The sequence below is a fragment of the Oryza sativa genome, chromosome 9 (genome assembly GCF_034140825.1).
Source record: "Oryza sativa Japonica Group chromosome 9, ASM3414082v1".
NCBI lineage: Eukaryota > Viridiplantae > Streptophyta > Magnoliopsida > Poales > Poaceae > Oryza > Oryza sativa.
Genome location: NC_089043.1, coordinates 22,758,432 through 22,775,597, shown reverse-complemented (window position 1 = coordinate 22,775,597; position 17,166 = coordinate 22,758,432). Strand labels below are relative to the sequence as shown.

General features: G+C 46.6%; 3 protein-coding genes across 3 annotated transcripts; all 3 read right to left on the bottom strand.

The window, feature by feature from the left end:
• Window positions 1–5: 5 nt before the first annotated feature.
• On the bottom strand, window positions 6–4,225 carry LOC4347380 (uncharacterized). Its single transcript, XM_015755881.3, has 3 exons — window positions 3,435–4,225; window positions 1,798–1,996; window positions 6–1,126 (listed from the first exon to the last, which is right to left on the bottom strand). Exons 1-3 carry the CDS (start codon window positions 4,123–4,125, stop codon window positions 289–291), a joined length of 1,728 nt encoding a protein of 575 aa, XP_015611367.1. The 5' UTR covers window positions 4,126–4,225; the 3' UTR covers window positions 6–288.
• Window positions 4,226–7,268: 3,043 nt separating this feature from the next.
• Window positions 7,269–10,649, bottom strand: LOC4347379 (heavy metal-associated isoprenylated plant protein 41). Its single transcript, XM_015755559.3, has 3 exons — window positions 10,260–10,649; window positions 8,972–9,170; window positions 7,269–8,443 (listed from the first exon to the last, which is right to left on the bottom strand). Exons 1-3 carry the CDS (start codon window positions 10,609–10,611, stop codon window positions 7,582–7,584), a joined length of 1,413 nt encoding a protein of 470 aa, XP_015611045.1. The 5' UTR covers window positions 10,612–10,649; the 3' UTR covers window positions 7,269–7,581.
• A 1,624-nt stretch (window positions 10,650–12,273) lies between these two features.
• LOC4347378 (leucine-rich repeat receptor-like serine/threonine-protein kinase RGI4) lies at window positions 12,274–16,110 on the bottom strand. The gene is made up of 2 exons (XM_015795933.3): window positions 13,062–16,110; window positions 12,274–12,942 (listed from the first exon to the last, which is right to left on the bottom strand). Exons 1-2 carry the CDS (start codon window positions 15,928–15,930, stop codon window positions 12,464–12,466), a joined length of 3,348 nt encoding a protein of 1,115 aa, XP_015651419.1. The 5' UTR covers window positions 15,931–16,110; the 3' UTR covers window positions 12,274–12,463.
• Between the last annotated feature and the right edge of the window lie 1,056 nt (window positions 16,111–17,166).

Below are 17,166 nucleotides of genomic sequence, written 5' to 3'. Positions count from 1 at the left end.
AGGAATGGCGCTCGAAACGCTGTGCATATATGAAGATAGTTGTTGGCTTGTTGCAGGTAGCAACTATTGCCTGAAAGTATAGGATTTCTTACACTAAAGAGCATTTCCTTATGCTGCTATGTTTTTGTGGCTAGACGATAATTTGCCACACAAAATGACTCTACCTGTACAGCTTCAACCCAAAAGCATCTTTCAATACCCATATCAGACCGAGCATATCACATCTTGAAAGGGCGAGTTCATCTGTTCTACAAGCAGATAAAAGATACACCCATACACTGAAGACCATCAGTCGTATCCACCATACTCTGCAATCAGCCTTCGCAGGTGCTCCTGCCTCCGAACAGATTCCTCGTAACGATTTTCCAGGAAATCGACGTACCTCAACCTGGTTCCTCCTGGCATCACCTGCCTCTCCATTTCATACTCCTGCAGATTCCTCGGGTATTCCCGGGCAAAATGGTAGTGATCATCTCTTACTTCTGGATCCATAATATATCTCTCTTGACGCCAAGGCTGCTCCTGAGGTGCAGGGAAGCTACTTCTGGTTATTCCGCGCATTGGTGAAGGAGTGCCTGGCATGCCGATCACTGTCCCGATAGCGCCACGCTGGTAAGGATACCTCTCTATGCCACCAAAGTTATCTAGAAAACCTGGCTCTTGCCCATGAGCAATTCCGAGGGGGTAATGCTCTGGAGGAACTTGCCTGTGAGCTGCATTGACTTGTGAAGGGAAATGTGGCTGAGGATATGCTGGAACAAGCGGACGTGGGTGAAATGGCATGTCATGTTGGGCTTGGATTCCCAGTGAAGATGCATTGATCCTGTTCCGACGTGCCCTTTTCAGCCTCGTCAAATCTCTCATGAACATGAAAGTGCAGCAAGCACCTAGTTCAAAAGGTTGATCACACTTTGCACTGTCTCCTCTCTTTTGGTTGTAACCTGGGTAGTCCTCTTTTCTGAAATCAACTTTAGCAATCATTGTAAGAGAAGACTCATATGCTAGATGCTCGATACACCACCTGTCATATGGCAATCCTATCTTGTGGCTAACATGAATTTCACCATAGGGTCGAAGCAGGTGTCTTGCATTCTGAAAAAAACCCCATACCAACTCCCTGTGCAAACTAAAGGTCATAGCAAAAGGATGTAATAAGTTAGCAAGTTAACTAACTGCAATTATAAACCACCAGCTAACTACTTTACAGCCACTCATTAACCTACAGATGGAAAAGTCTTATGCTTACAAGTTAAAAGAATAATTTAATGCTGTAATTGAAATGCCTTTTGTTAGTAGAGATTAGATACAGAAAAGTTGTTAGAAAAGGAGTTCACTAGTGCAGCAAAAAGATGCTTATCCAAGGGTCCAGAAACCCAATTCAAAATGTTATTAGTTTATTCTTCCTGCACTAAAGGTTGCCAGAGGGGTCCACTTTTGGTTATTTGATACCCCTTCCGATTCTAAATATAAATCGTTTTAGGCTTCTTGACTCTTTCCTAAATGTAAGTCGTTTCGAAACTTCTAGGCACCTTTTCATCTTCTCTTCCATTGTTTTACCTTTTATCTTTTCCAATGCAGTATAAATGAAGGGCATCAAAGTGGTTTGAGTTGTTTTCTTAATTATTGTGCAGAAGTCTAAAACCATTTATGCAGCACAGATAGCTATTAACTGTGTAATATAATATCTAACATCATGGCTATTCGTATTGCAATAATAATGAACGGTAATAAGGATGAACACAAAATCAAGTGACTGCAACAAAAGCAACAGAGGAAAAAAACTGAGAGAGGTAATACTTGATCATATGCAAATCATCCTCTTTTCCTTTGAATCCAGCATGAGGAAAATTGAAGATAATTCGATCAAACCGTCTCAGCTTCAGGTTGGTGTGATCCTTCATCCTTTTTGCATCGATGCCATGCAAAACAGTGGCCCCCATCCTTTTCAGCTCCATTATATTTGATTCTGCTTTGCTGTATTTGCCCCTCAGGTCCTCTGTTCACAAGTAATGCACAAATATTAGCATATTGCAGAGAAAATGGATAAACACAGCTAACAATTATCTATAATCTATCAATTGCCCTTCTTTCTCTAATTTAGAAGGAGTTCCACTATCAACACAATGTAATTAACTTGATTCGTTAGAAGAGTTTCTATTGAGTCTCTGCACCTATCCTTTTCCTTTGGATTCTAATTCAAGAACCGCTTGTTTTCTTAAAACACGGATTTGGCTCAGGATTGCCCCTTTTAATCCAGGGTTTCTCTGAATTTGGAAGTTACTACTTACCAACAGTATTATAGGTTTGAGGTTGTAAGATATACAGGGGAAGTTCGATGCATGTGGAGGTCTCAAGTAAGAATTAGAAATGAAACAAATAGGAAACATGGAGACTATTGAGAGTTAAAAAAAAATCTATAGAAACCGACAAACAGCCATCGTTACATGGAGACATGGAGTTAAATCAGGGTAACTTTGTGAGTTAGTTTTTTATTGTTGTGTGTTAAAGCTCTAACTGTGAATTCTGTCCTTTCTCTTCTAAGGAAATCCTTTTCAGATCCTAAATTCTTTACTGGCTGTACTGACTCTTGAGTCAACCATATCATAACAAATTTGCTAAATATTGTAAGAACATATTGCCACGTTGAGCTTCAAAAAGCAAACTATAAGAAAGCAAAGAGGCGAGGCCATGCCAAACTGATGATCATCAAACCATCTCGCCCAAAATCATTGTCAAAAGACAACACTGGGTACCCAACCTAGTCTAGGCCAATTGAACTGTACTACCAACAAGGTCCATAAATAGGTTGAGCTTAGCAAATTAGCAAATTTACATTGTTCAGGCCGACAGGTCCTATCAATGCAAAATGCAGAAAAAAATGCTAAAGGTGGCAGTAATGCTTACTCAGCATGCATGTTCCTTCCATGACATACTACATGTTAGTAGTGAGAAACAATATGCCACAAATAGTCTCTCCGTATCAAAATAAATCCTTCACAGGATTTAGCTATAGCATTCCCAATCCCAGCATTCATGTATTGGAACAATTATTTATTTTCAATATATGCAGGAGAATAGTGTTCCATAAAGAGATCACATATAAATCATTAACGATACCAGTAGTAATATATCTGAATGTATATGTGATATTCCTTTCTCCTCATTTTGTGGCATTTTTAACACTCAAAATGAACCCTTTTTTTTAATATAACACCTTGATCTTAACAGGGTAAAATGCACCAGATCTATTTACCAAATTATCCTAGAATCTACAAAAATTGGCACATGGATTCATGCATGCACCCCCATTGTTTGTTCCATTTATGGATTCCCATATCCAAGGCGAGAAGAACCCTACCAAAATGCTAATTGCGCCCATAAAATCTGCACCATTATTGACGAGAAGCAGAGAGGAAGAACAGAGAGGGTCGAACCAATGGTGTCCAGCGAGGTGGCGACGAGGTTGTCGCCGGAGCCGAACGCGGTGGCGAGCGCCAGCGAGAAGGAGAAGTCCCCGTCCCCGACGGTGAGTATGCTCTGGAGGGAGGAGTAGTGCTTCAGCCACTTCACCCCCTCGTCGTCCTCCTCCCGCTCCGCCGCGGCGATCGCGTTAACCCCCTCCGCCACGGCCGCCGCCTCGTCGGCCACCGGAATCGCTTGAAGCGCCTCGCCCTTGACATCCGCAGCCGCGGCCACCGTGTTCCCCCCCGCTGCTGGTGCATGCGCCGCCTCGTTCTCGCCCGCTACCGCCGCCGCCGCCACCGTGTCCCCCTCCGCCGCTGCATGCGCCGCCCCCTTCGCGGCGACCACCATGTCCCCCTCCGCTGCAGGCGCCTCCCCCTTCGCCGCGGCCACCGTGTCCCCCTCCGCTGCAGGCGCCGCCGCATTCTCGTCCACCATCGCGGCGACCGTGCCCCCCTCCGCTGCATGCGCCGGCACCTCCTCCTCCCCGCACCAATTCGCCCCCGGCGCCGCCGCATTCGCCTCCCTCCCGTCGCCGTCGGCCACGATCGCCCGCACCACCACCTCCACCTCCACCTCCACCTCCTCCAGCGGCGGCTTCTCCTCACCCTCTGTCACCACCGCCGCAGCCGCCGCTGGCGAGAGCAGCGCGACCGCCGCCATGCGCGCGTGCGTGTGACACGATCGGCGTAGTGGAGTGGAGTTGGAGTGGGCTCGAGTACAAACAGTTTCCGCGCGTGAGGATGAGGAGGAGGAGGAGGACGCGGCGGCGGAGGCGAAAGGATGCTTTTGACCTCCCGGAGGAAAAAACTCGCGGGATTCCCGAGGAAGGGGTGGGTCCCACATGCAGTGACACGAGGGCATGCACTAGTGGTAGTATGAGCATCTACGTTTATACTGTGCTTTTATTAAAAAAATATATTTTATTTATAAATTATTATTTGTTTGTAAATATGACGTAATTTACAGATAAATAGCAATTTATAAATAAAACTTATATTTAAAAAAAACACAGCACAAACGCAAGCGCTCACAACATGTGCACACTTACACCCTATAGATGTCTCGTTGTCGATGAGTACGTCGTCTATCACTGAAAGAATAATTAGCCGTAAATACGAGCACACTCATACCCTGTCCTTATGGCCGTCGCCTGCCACTAAAAAAATAATTAGCCGTAAATACGAGCACCCTCACACCCTGTCTTTATGGGCATCTTGTTGTTGACGGGTACGTCGCCTATAACTGAAAGAATAATTAACCGTAAATGCAAGCACTCATGATCTAGGATTTTAACCGGGGGTAGGCTGATTCCACCACAAGAAACCTAATCAGTTGATCTACGCTCACTTCGCTCCAAATTTAAAAGCAAAAAAGCAAAATCAGTTGGGTGGACTGGATTTTATATACATGTTCTTAGCGATCTATGAGCAAAGACTAAAAAATAAACTTCGATGAAAAAACCTCAAAATCAACTCTAAATTTAAGGTTAAAAATTTAAATTTTAGCTGATAAGTATAAGCATAAGCATAAACGAAAAGATGAGGAGGTGCGAGTGCAATCTTTTCGATAGATTTTGCATTTTATTTTGATTTCTGAACACTTTTTTTTATTTTTTAAACGCGATGAGAGTACGTAAAACCCTCCAAATTGGAGTGCTTGTGTTTCACAAAAAAAAAAGGACTTAAATTTACATTAGTTAATACTACTACTGCTCGTGTTGGTTGTGGAGTAGTAGTAGTGCTCCCTCCCTATTGACTTTTTAACATATGTTTAACTATTTATCTTTATTAAAAATTTTATGTAATTATTATTTATTTTTTATTAGGACTTAATTTATCATTAGATGTTTTAAGAATGATATAAATATTTTTTATTTACATAAAAGTTTTAAATAAAACGAATGATCAGATGTTGGTAAAAAAAATCAAGTACGTTATATATCAATTTATACTCGTGTTGATTTCTCAACGTGAGGCGGTGTAGCACAAACGCTGTTGCATCACGCCGTGCACTGGAGCACATACCAGTGGGTACACTACACCCCCTCATTGTTTGTTTTGTAGCCAACCAAAATGGTACGTAAAAGAAAAAGGGAAAAAGCAGGAGAAACCAATGGGAGAGGTTGCGTGCAGGCAACGTTCGCTCAGGGCCTTCAGGCTAGGAGAGTTTACTGGAGAACGTGCACGACCTGCACGGTGATGACGCTCACGTCTCGTCAGGTAAACAGCCAGCTTTTACGCTCATTTTCTAAATTTCATAGCCACATATTGTTATAATACGTATTACATCCGTCACAAAATATAAAAACTAGGAGAATAAAAATATTTTCCAGTACAACATATTTGGATACATTGTACTACTACAAAACAACATCACATCTAGTTATAGGTTCTTATATTTTAGATAGGATAAAATAAGAAATATATAACGGATAAATTTTCTCGGTTAGTGAATGTAGTAGCGAGGAATAAATACTAAAATATCCTCTCAATAGTAGGAAAGGAATGTGGAATGTAAAAGGAAAGCGAGCGATAAATTTTAAGTATACTCTCTTCGTTTCAAAATAAGTTTGCTTTTTACCCACTTCAAGCATATCAATAAAAGTAAAAATACTATAATACCTCTACTTTATCAAATGATACTTATTTTAGAACAAATAAGAGGAGTTAAAAATAAACAAGTTATTTTTTTATAGAGGGAGGACACCTAGAACTGTTGACACGTCGGCCTAGCGTGAAAAGAGCCGACCGATGAAAAACAACTTCAAAATAAATATAAAATATAAATCACTTTATTTATTTTAAATTTTGTCTTGAAATAAACTATACTTTTCACAAATTAATACTTCAGTTTTAGCTACTACCTTCAACCCTGTTTAGATTCGTAATAATGTCTCGTCTAATATTAGGTTGTTATATTTTAGAACAGATGTAGTATTCAATACGTACTAGCCCACTGATAATATTGTTCTTATTAACAATGGTTACTGTAGTTTTTTCACTCATCACTCAAGATATGATGGTTTGATTTATTTTAGCAAGGAGAAAGTAAAAGTTATACTAAGATATAAGAGTTTAAATCCTTCATGTTCCATTAATCACCTATTATTTTCAATTTTCTTCCTAGCTTTTCATGCTCATCCTCTCACTATCAACCAGTATCCCTCAGCCTTATTATTCTTTTCTAGTAGGAGTACTAATCTTTGGCATGAGGTAGCCGTGCCCGTTTATAGCAGTTTACCGTGGACATGCTTCACAAGCTAGTAAACCGTATATTTTTCAAAGAAGTTTTATATAAAAATTTCTTAGAATACTTCTCCAAATCTATTTCTATTTTTTTTAAAAAAAATATTTATCCATTTATATCCCTAAATAATTACCATAAAATCAGAATAATCTACCATCCATCCTCCACAATCTATTGCGAACCGGGAGCTAGTAGCAGAGCTAGAAGTCATGAGCTCATGATGCAACGGGGCATACCCTGCTGGGTGTTGAGTACTCCAGTACAGTATTCGCCGTGCCGTCAAATTTGTAGGCCCTATACAAGGCTCTAAGCGAGACCTAAATCAAGTACCAAATATAGTTAAAATAATATATATACTGCAGAGTAAATGCGATATATTAAGAATAGTATATTTTTTAACTCTTGTTTTGCATAATCAGAAACTGCCAAGCTAGAAACGGAGAATGTTTGTTGTTTTTGTTGGCTTGCTGCATAGTGCATTGCTTGTTTTATGCCAGCAAGCAATATTTTATTTTATGCCAGCAAGCAATATTTTATGCGACAGCAAGAATGTCAAGTAGTAGTAGAAACCAGTGTTTCAGTAGAACCAGCCCTCAGATTGGGCTTACAAGTAAAGCCAAGATAACCAGGGTTTTTTCAGTCCCAAACGGCACCTGCATTACAAAAAGGAACTTGGCTGTTGTGGTCAGTCAGAGTTTTGAGACACAAAACGATCCTACCTGTACATTTTCGACATCATCCATCTAACACAGCACCTCTTGAAATGAAATGCCAAGTTCTTCTATCCTAGAGAAATGCTGATCCTTTTAGCACTTAGCAGGTCAAATTCTCAAAAAGATACACACCAAGTCACCAACCAACTATCATTGATCACCACCGTGTAGCGTGCAACGTAATCATAGTTTGCAGCCACTTCTCCTTCTCAGCAGGATCCCTGAAGAGATATTCCAGGAACTCGAAGTAATCCAAGCTGGTTCCTGCAGGCATTGTTTGTCCTCTCATCTCAAACTCCCTCCGCAGATTCATTTGGTGTTCCCTGGCAAGGTCGTAGCTGCTAACGCTTTGCAATGGCCTAAGAACAGGTTTCGGCTGCTCCTGAGGTGCAAAGAGACTGGTACTTGTGATTCTGCCCATTTGTGGAGCAATGATGGACGCAATGGGCAAAAGATGAAGCGATGGCCTTACAATGTTGAGCATTGGGTGGATATTGCAATGCTGAAGAGAACAGGCAGCCGCTGTCCATAAGCCAACAAAATTGACAGGAAAACCCGGTTGATGGCTTTGAGCAATTCTGAGTGAGTATGGGTCGAAAGTTACTGGCATGTTAACTGCATTGACTGGTCGAAACGGCTGAGATGGACTCCAGTCACTTGCCAATATTTCAGGATGGACATGGCTGCCTCCAAGGGATGGGATTGAACCAATCTTCTTTGAATGACATTTCTTCTGCTTCTTATGGTTTCTGATGGAGAATTTGAAAATGCAACAAGGACCTAGAGGGAAAGGTTCGTCGCACCTTGGACCATCTCCTCTCTTGTGGTTATAACCAGGATAGTCTTCTATATGGAAATCAACTTTCTCAACCATAATAAGTGAAGATTCAGAGGCTAGTTTCTCGATCTCCCAGTTTTCATACACCTTTCCTCTCTTGTGACTAACATGGATTTCACCGGAAGGCCGAAGCAGGCATCTTGCATTGCGGAAGAATCCTCTGACCAGATCCTTGTGCAAGCTAACAGTCAGAGAAAATGGTTAATAAAAAGTTAACCAATAAACAGGATATCCAAAAGCAGCAGCCTGTTTAAGCATTACGGCATTCTAAACAGGTTCCTGCCTTCACCAAATGCAACAAGAAGGCCATCAGCTAAAAAAATAATGACCATCATCTATGAAAAGGTTATTTTGCTGGCCAGAGCCTCCCACACATCATAACTACAACCTAAGAGGCTAAGATCCATTCCAGTGTTTTTATGGTTTATGCTATTAGCAGTGAGCAAAACTGACTAGAATTAAACTTGGAAAAGAGAACTGCTTCCTAGAGATTATATCTAAAGCCATTTGCATCCGTGAATACTTCTTCTCAACAAAATCAACATAACAGCATAACTCCTTGTACTGCCGTACAAGACATATACACTTTCTCTATAACACAAATTGTGAAACGACTGATTCATATGGCAAACAACACAAGCTTCCTTGATCTAGGAACAATCAAACATTGACAGTAACAAAGATAATCATGACAAGAGGGATCACATACTTGATCATACGCATATCACCCTCTTTTGCTTTGAATCCAGCATGAGGCAAATTAAATACAATTCGATCAAACCGTCTCATCTTTAGGTCAGTGTGATGCTTCATTGTTTTTGCATCAACACCATGCAAAGTTGTGGCCCCCATCAATTTCAGTACCATTATATTTGACTCTGCATTGGCATACTTCCCCCTCAAAGCCTCTGGACAACAGGGTACTCACATGAAATACAAATGAGCACAAAAATCAAACAATAAAGTCCCTTTTGGCATGTAATGTAAGCGGGTAAGCAGTGGCAGCTCAATGCATACATTTTTTTTAAAAAAAAAAGAATTATGAAACATCCTATTCCTGATATATTTTCTCTGTTGAATAACAATGTTTTAACTGGTTCACATATGTTTCCATTTAGCCCCTTAGCGATTGCTTTGATGTCTGTACCTTAAAGCAAACTTGAAACAAAGATGATGATTAAACACAACATAATAATATCGTGCTGGCAGGCGCAAAAATGATATATGAAGGTAACATAGAGGTTACGCCTAAAAACTGATCAGAGAAACAGATAAATGGACGCTTGCGTCAAAAAAAATAAAATAAATGGACGCCATTACCAATATGAAATGATAATCCGACCTAGAACTTTTGAACCATACGGCTGTAAGTCACAATTTTACAGTGTTTGTGTTCCAACAACAACAGAGAGCAGAATACCTTGAAGATAGAAATAGTGTGCTCAATATGAGTGTTCCTTCAATAACATGCAACTCTAACAGTAGAGAACATTTTTCTTTATAATTATCCTCAGTAAAATGTACCAACTAGCAAAGCTTATTTCCAAAACCAAGAACACATGAAGGTATCCCACAAATAATTAACAGAATGAATACATTTCATAGAACCCCAAGTTTAACGGAAAACCCGGGTTCTTCTCAAGGAACCTAGGTTTTGGGGCAAAAGGTTTAGGACAACCCCATGTTTGTGGATGTCGACACATAAATTTCATACAGGTATACCCTAGTATTATCTAGCCTGCTAAAATTGTTATTCCTACGTTTGCACACGCACCAATTTAAGGTAAACTAAGTTCTTGATGGAGTAAAGTTCGCCTTCTTTTTTTTTTATCAGGCCAAAATCTCAAGGCATACAAGGCAAGAAAGGCATATCGCACTCATAGTAGTGTACTATTCTACTAAGCGCGGAAAAATGGCGGCATCCGCAACAAAATCCGAATCAATTGAGTAAGGGGAAGTGAGAGGCTAGAGTTGAGAGAAGAAGCAATCGAAGATACCATAGGAATCAAGAGACGTGGAGACGAGGTTCTCGCCGGAGCAGAATGCGACGGCGAGCGCCCGCGAGAAGGAGAAATCCCCGTCGCCGACGACCAAGATGCTTTGCATCGAGGAGTAATGCTTCAGCCACTTCACCCCCTCCTCCTCCTCCTCTTCTTCATCGCCCCCATCCTCCTCCCCCTCCTCTTCATCCTCTCTCTCTTCCTCCGCTTCTTCCTCTTCCTCCACCTCCACCTCCACCTCCTCTTCTTCACCGATCGCCGATGCTCCATCCAATGCGCGCACCTCCTTCTTCCCGCCGGCGACCGCCGCCGCCGCGGCGGGCCCTACCTCCGGCGGCGCCACCGCCATGTGTGTCCGTTTCGTCGCCTCGTCCGCAACGCTAGTCCATGTCCATTGGTCAAGTCCAACCCATTTCAAACCAGCTCGACGCGTGGCGGAGGCTCCTGGATTTTTCACCCTTTGCTCCTTTTAAAAAGTTCATTTTACATATAAATCCTATAAAAAAAACTTATTCTTTTTCAGGGCGTCAACGTTTACCATTATATTAGATCACGGCGCCAATGAGACCCGGTTTAGTTTCTAAAATAAAAATTTTTCACCTTTCACATCGAATGTTGGACATATGTATGAAATATTAAATGTGGAAAAAAACCAACTACACAGTTCGACAGAAAATTACAAGATGAATTTTTATGCCTAATTGTGCCATTATTTATCAATGTGGTGATATAGTAAACATTTGCTAATGATAGATTAATTAGGCTTAATAAATTTGTCTTGCACTTTTCTGACGAAATATGTAATTTATTTTATTTTTATACTACGTTTAATATTTTAAATATGTGTTTGTATATGCGATGTTACAATCGAACTCAAAATTTTCGCCAGCAAAACCAGGCATGACACTAGCGTCTCGAAAAGATCGTATTCTGAATAAACTTTTTTAGGTAATAAAATTTTCTAAAATGATCAAAACGTGATAAATTCAGGGCGAGCCTCTGCCGCATGGGGTCCACTTGGCAGGAGGCTCACGGCACCATCACTGGGCCGGCACAAGTTGGGCCATATCGGAAATCGGGGCTAAACATGAGGCCCATTATTTATGGGCTGGACGGGGATTTGCGGCGAGGCCCATAATAGGTGGGCCTGAAGGGATTGCCACGTACGTGGGCCACAACTGGTGGGCCTACGTATTCTTGGTTTGGAGCTACTCCAGTTTGCTTTCACGATCTTTTGCTGCATATACTGCCATGTTTTCCTAGAATTTTAAAGACTGCTGTGCTGACCGAAATTTGTTATTTAGGATTTATTTATCTTGCACAATGCAATTTGTTCGTCAAGTCTGCTTAACACATTATCTGAAAAATAAATCTGCTTAACGACCAGCATTTGCTTCTGTCCAGCAAAGTCTTTCAAAAAAAGTGCTTTAGCACTCAGCTGAACCCTCATATCCTTTTCAATATGTAACAAATGGAAGTAAACCTAACTAGTTGTAGTTAGTTATGCTCAATTGCTCATCACATTCCCTACTATGTATTTTCTTTCGATCGAATTACCATGACACTATTTCATATACTGCAATGCCTTCTTTTAAAATTTTATTTTGCGTGTAAACTGAACTTGTGAAATCTGAATTTTGCCCATAAAACTATGTTTTATTCTAATATATTGACGTGCAAACTTTTTGCGCGCTTGCGAAAAAAGAGTTTAGCTTCAATAGTAGAGCATGCAGAATGGCAACTCGGTTGGACAACAAAAGATCCAATCAATGATCACCTCACCTCGTCGGCGTGAGATGGACGTGTGACCTGTCTCCGAGAACGAGACGCACACAATGAGACACACGCATGATCAGGAGCATGTCACCTGGCTCAGCCCCCATCAATCTGCATCATTCACAAACCATCAACTGATTGGGTATACAGATCATCGATCGCTTTGTTTGTTCATTTTTTTTCTGTTCGTGATCCGACAACGACGCCGCCTCATCCACAAATTCGAGATGTAATCTTCAGCAATCAGAATGCCCAGAGTTATTTTACTGCTGCTAATGGCATTTCTTGGATTAATGTACAGTGGGGAAAAATTACACCTAAGTACAGAGTTGCTGCTGCTGATGATTTCTTGGCTAATCAACAGATTATGGGAGGGTAATTAACTAATTACTGCTCGCTAGTTTTTACTAAGCTTTTCAAAAATTTCAGACGGAGTAGTCGGTGACGGCGGCGAAGGAGCAGCTCGACACCGGCGATGCCGGCGTCGCGGTGACGGTGGTGGGCAATGACGGCGGCTGCGTGGGCTGCGGTGGCTTGGCGTCGTCGCCGGCGGCGGACGGCGCGGGGCGCCGGATCTCCTTGAGCAGCGCGACGACGTCCTTCATGGCGGGGCGGTCGTCGGCGCGGCGCGCCACGCAGAGCGCGGCCACGGACATCGCCTGCCGCATCTCGTGCACGTCGGCGTCGGCGCCGGCGCCGGCGCCGGCGGCGCCCCTGAGCCGCGCGTCGAGGAGCTCCGCCGCGTCGCGCTTCGCCTGCAGGTGGTCCCGCACCCACTGCACCAGGTGGGCCCCGCCTGGCAGCGTGGGGTCCAGCGGGTGCCGCCCCGTCAGCATCTCCAGCATCACCACGCCGAAGCTGTACACGTCGCTCTTCTCCGTGATCCGCTGCATCGACGCGTACTCTGAAAAAAAGAAAAAGAAATTCAGACAAAAAATTCAGCAAAATACATCGAAATAATGATGGATTTGTGAAAAAGCGCGGGAAATGTAACGAGAATTTTTGGTGTGATTTGGACCCCACCTGGTGCCATGTAGCCGTACGATCCGGCGATGCGCGGCGGCGCCGGCATGGCGGAGTCGAGCTTGGAGAGGACGCGGGCGAGGCCGAAGTCGGCGAGGTACGGCTCGTAGGCGGCGCCGAGGAGCACGTTCATGGCCTTGATGTCGCCGTGGAGGATGGCCGGGACGCAGTCGTGGTGGAGGTACGCCACGGCGTGGGCGACGCCGAGCGCGACGTCGTAGCGCGCGCCCCACTCGGAGTCGGAGGCGGGCGCGCCGCCCTTGCCGGCGGCGGCGCCGCCGCCGTGGAGGAGGCCGCTCAGGTTGCCGTTGGGGAGGTAGCCGTAGAACAGCAGCCTGGCGCCGCCGTTCGCCGCCCAGCCGAGGAGGCGCACGATGTTGCGGTGGCGGATGGAGCCCAGCGCGGCGATCTCGCTCCGGAACGCGGCGGTGGTCGTCTCGTCCGTCGACCACATCTTCTTGACGGCGAAGGTGTAGCCGTTGGGGGTGTCCACCTTGTACACCACACCGGAGCTCCCGGTCCCGATCACGTTCGCCGACGTCAGCCCGCGCAGCACGTCGTCCATGGAGATGTCGAGCTTCTGGTACAGCGTCACCTCCCACGCGCCCTCGCCGTGGACGACCCTGCCGCCGCCACCGGCGCCGCCGCCACGGCGCATGCGGGCGAGCAGGTACGTGGCGGCGACCAGGAGCGCCGCGCTGACCGCGGCGAGGATGGACATGGCCACCTTCAGCGACGAGATGGCCCCGCGCCGGGAGGACTCGTCGGAGCCGTCCCCGACGATGAGGTGGCGGTTGCCGGCGAGGTCGCTGAGGGGAAGCCTCTGGAAGAACGGGGTGTCCGGGAGCTCGCCGGAGAAGGCATTGTAGGAGATGTTCAGCGTGACGAGATTCTGCAGCGCCGCCAGCGAGTCGAGGCCACCAGAGAGCTCGTTGTGCGACAGGTCGAGGCTGCCGAGCTTTTCAAGTCCGGCGAACTGCGACGGTATCTCGCCGGAGAGCCGGTTGCAGCTGAGGTTAAGCGAAATCTCCAACGACGGGAGCGTCCCGATCTCCGGCGGGATGACGCCGGAGAACGCATTGTCGCCGAGGTCAAGCAACTGGAGCTTCTGGCAAGAACCGATCTCCGGCGGTATCCCGCCGGCGAGCCGGTTCTTCCCCAAGTAAAGCTTCGTCAACTCCGGCATCAACCCGATGCTGGAGCTCAACGCGCCGGCGAGCTGGTTGTCGGAGACGTCGATGAGCTGGAGGCTACGCGGCAGCGTCTCCGGCAGCGAGCCGGAGAGAGCATTGGAGTGGAGGTCAAGGAACTCGAGGCTGCTGCACCCGGAGATCGCCGATGGCACGGCGCCGACGAGGTGGTTGTCGCTGATGTCGAGGAAGTTGAGGCTCTTCAGGCCGCCGATCTCCGCCGGGATCGTGCCGGAGAGGCGGTTGACGCTGAGCCGGAGACGGTAGAGGTTGCCGCAGCCGCCGATCTCCGGCGGGATGGGCCCGGACAGCTCGTTGCTGATCAGCAGCAGCTTCGTCAAGTTCTGCAGGGCGAACAGCTGCTTCGGGATCACGCCGGTGAGGTTGTTGTACGAGAGGTCGACGGCCTGGAGGCTCGGGCACTCGGCGAGGCTCGCCGGAACGCCGCCGGTGAGACGATTCCTCCACGCGTAGAACAAGGTGAGGTTGCGCAGCCGCGGGAAGTCGACGGCGATCGCGCCGGTGAGCTGGTTGTTGTCGACCTCGACGTCGGTGAGCGACGTGCAGTTGGAGAGCTCCGGCGGGATGGCGCCGGTGAGCTGGTTCGTGCTGAGCTGGAGCTGCTGGAGATTGGGGAGGTCGCCGAGGGTGGCCGGGATGCTGCCGGTGAGGGAGTTGAGCGAGAGGTCGATGAGGGTGAGCTGCCTGCACCGGCCGAGCTCCGGTGGGATGGCGCCGACGAGCTGGTTCTGCCATAGGAGCAGCGTCTGGAGCTTGGCGAGGCGGCCGAGCTGCGGCGGGATGGGGCCGGAGAGGGAGTTCTGGTAGAGGTAGAGGCTGGTGAGCTCGGTGCAGTTGCCGATGGAGGCCGGGATGCGGCCTGAGAGGAGGGTGGTGTAGATGGCGATGGTCTGGATGCGGCTGAGCTGCCCGATCGTGTCCGGCAAGCTGCCGGACATGCCGGTCTCGGCGAGGCCGAGCATGGTGAGGTTGGCGCAGCCGCCGATCTCCGGCGGGAGCGGGCCCTTCAGCCCCTGGTTCCCGCCGGCGCGGAGCACCTGCAGCCGCTTCAGGTTGCCGATGCTCGCCGGGATCGCGCCGCTCAGCTCGTTGTCGTAGAGCGTCAGGTAGGCGAGCGCGGTGAGGTTGCCGATGTCGTCGGGGATGGCGCCGCGGAGCGAGTTGGAGTTGAGGGACAGCGACTCGAGCTTGGACAGCCGGCAGAGCTCGGGCGGGATCGCGCCGGTGAGCTGGTTCTTGCTGACGTCAAGCGTGGCGAGCTCGCCGTATTCGCCGAGCTCCGGTGGGATCTCGCCGGTGAGGTTGGTGCCCGAGAGCACCAGCGTCCTCAGCGATCTCGCCAGCGGCAGCAGGCTCGCCGCCGGGAGCGGGCCCTGCAGGTCGACCGACGTGACGGTGACCCCCACGACGTCGCCCGTGCGCGCGTCGCACGACACGCCGAGCCACCGGCACGGCGTCGCGTCCGACGCCCGCCACGAGTCCAGCGCGCCGCCCGACGGCCGCAGCGACGCCTTCCATCGGAGCAGCGCCTGCCCCTGCTCGCTCACGCCGTGGCACGGCGACACCAGCAGCAGCGCGACGGCGACGGCGACGGACGCGAGCAGAAGCGCGTGCCTCGCTGCTGCTGCTGCTGCTGCGACGGGCGGCGGCGGCGGCATTGGCGGCGCGCGCCACGGCGAGGTGGACGGCGACGGCGAGGCGAGGGTGGCAATGCGGTGGATGTGTTGGTGATGTGGCGGCGGTGGCGTCTGCTGCTGCTAACTAAGCAAAGCCTTGGGATTGTAGAGGGGGAGACCCCATGATTTGTTTATACAGGAAAAGTTTAGGAGATCTGGATCCAAATGACCACTAGTCAAGCTGCTAATGGCTAATGGCTACTGCAATTTTTTTTAAAAAAACATTATTTATTTGTATTTTTTTTTGTACAAAGAACAGATTTGGTTGTTGCAGTGTTGGTGTGTGCACTAAGTATAGCACTGATCAGTCTGATGATCTCTGATCTGATCTTGGCTTGAGCAAAACAAAATAAAAATTGGTTCTTGGAGGTTTTATTCAGAGGAGGATAATGCAAGTTATATTGATTTTTTAAGTGATAAGAAGCTGAAAGGAAGGTGGTGTGGTTGCTGCCATCATCTGCATTAGTACTACTGCACATGTTTATCCCAAGTTGGAGTACTTATTACTGCTGCCATTACAGTGTCTCTTGATTAGTTAATTAGCTACTATTCCTGTCTTGGAGATGAAAACATCTCTGGTTCTTTCTCGTGTTCTGTGAGAAAACAGGCTGCTAATTCTCTCGGTAATCCAACTTTTTATCCACTGTTTAGATGGAAGAGAGCATTTTCAGTGTCAGTTAAGTTAAACCTCGTTCCTTTGTGCTGCTGTGTTTTATGCTCCAGGGGTTGACAGTGGCTGTTACTGCTCTTTTAATCTTTTTTGCATGCATGCATGCATGCTTCTTTTCTGCGTGTAAACCTTCTGAATGTTTCAGTGTTGCTTTACGGCTCTTATCTTTGCAAGACGGTGGTACTGAAGATTAACTACTAGTACTTTACAGTGACAGTGAGGTAAGTACAACTGTAAAAAAGTGCAAGTTGAATTGTAGTGCTGCCCCATTAGCACTACACCAACAAGAAAATAAACATACTTACCTTACTGCCAATTCAGCATAAGTATTTTCTCTTCTTCAAAATTCATTTAGTTCTCTTGCTCAGAATTCCACCATAAAATATATGATTATGCTAGTATGTGACAATTTAGGTTACTTACTTTGACAAAACTAACTCATTTCACATGTACAAGATTTCAGTTAATGTTTAGGCGCTTCTTTAATTCAAAATTTCAAGTGCTTTTTCAGTTAATGTTCACCACCAATCCGTCCTCTGATCCGAAAT

Coding starts and splice junctions, on each gene's coding strand:
- LOC4347380 (XM_015755881.3), bottom strand. CDS start 4,125: ATGGCGGCGGTCGCGCTGCTCTCGCCAGCGGCGGCTGCGGCGGTGGTG. Junction 1,997..3,434: donor CACCTCGCTGGACACCATTG/GTTCGACCCTCT, acceptor ACTTGTGAACAG/AGGACCTGAGGGGCAAATAC. Junction 1,127..1,797: donor GATGATTTGCATATGATCAA/GTATTACCTCTC, acceptor TATGACCTTTAG/TTTGCACAGGGAGTTGGTAT.
- LOC4347379 (XM_015755559.3), bottom strand. CDS start 10,611: ATGGCGGTGGCGCCGCCGGAGGTAGGGCCCGCCGCGGCGGCGGCGGTC. Junction 9,171..10,259: donor CACGTCTCTTGATTCCTATG/GTATCTTCGATT, acceptor CCTGTTGTCCAG/AGGCTTTGAGGGGGAAGTAT. Junction 8,444..8,971: donor GGTGATATGCGTATGATCAA/GTATGTGATCCC, acceptor TCTGACTGTTAG/CTTGCACAAGGATCTGGTCA.
- LOC4347378 (XM_015795933.3), bottom strand. CDS start 15,930: ATGCCGCCGCCGCCGCCCGTCGCAGCAGCAGCAGCAGCAGCGAGGCAC. Junction 12,943..13,061: donor GTACGGCTACATGGCACCAG/GTGGGGTCCAAA, acceptor TCTTTTTTTCAG/AGTACGCGTCGATGCAGCGG.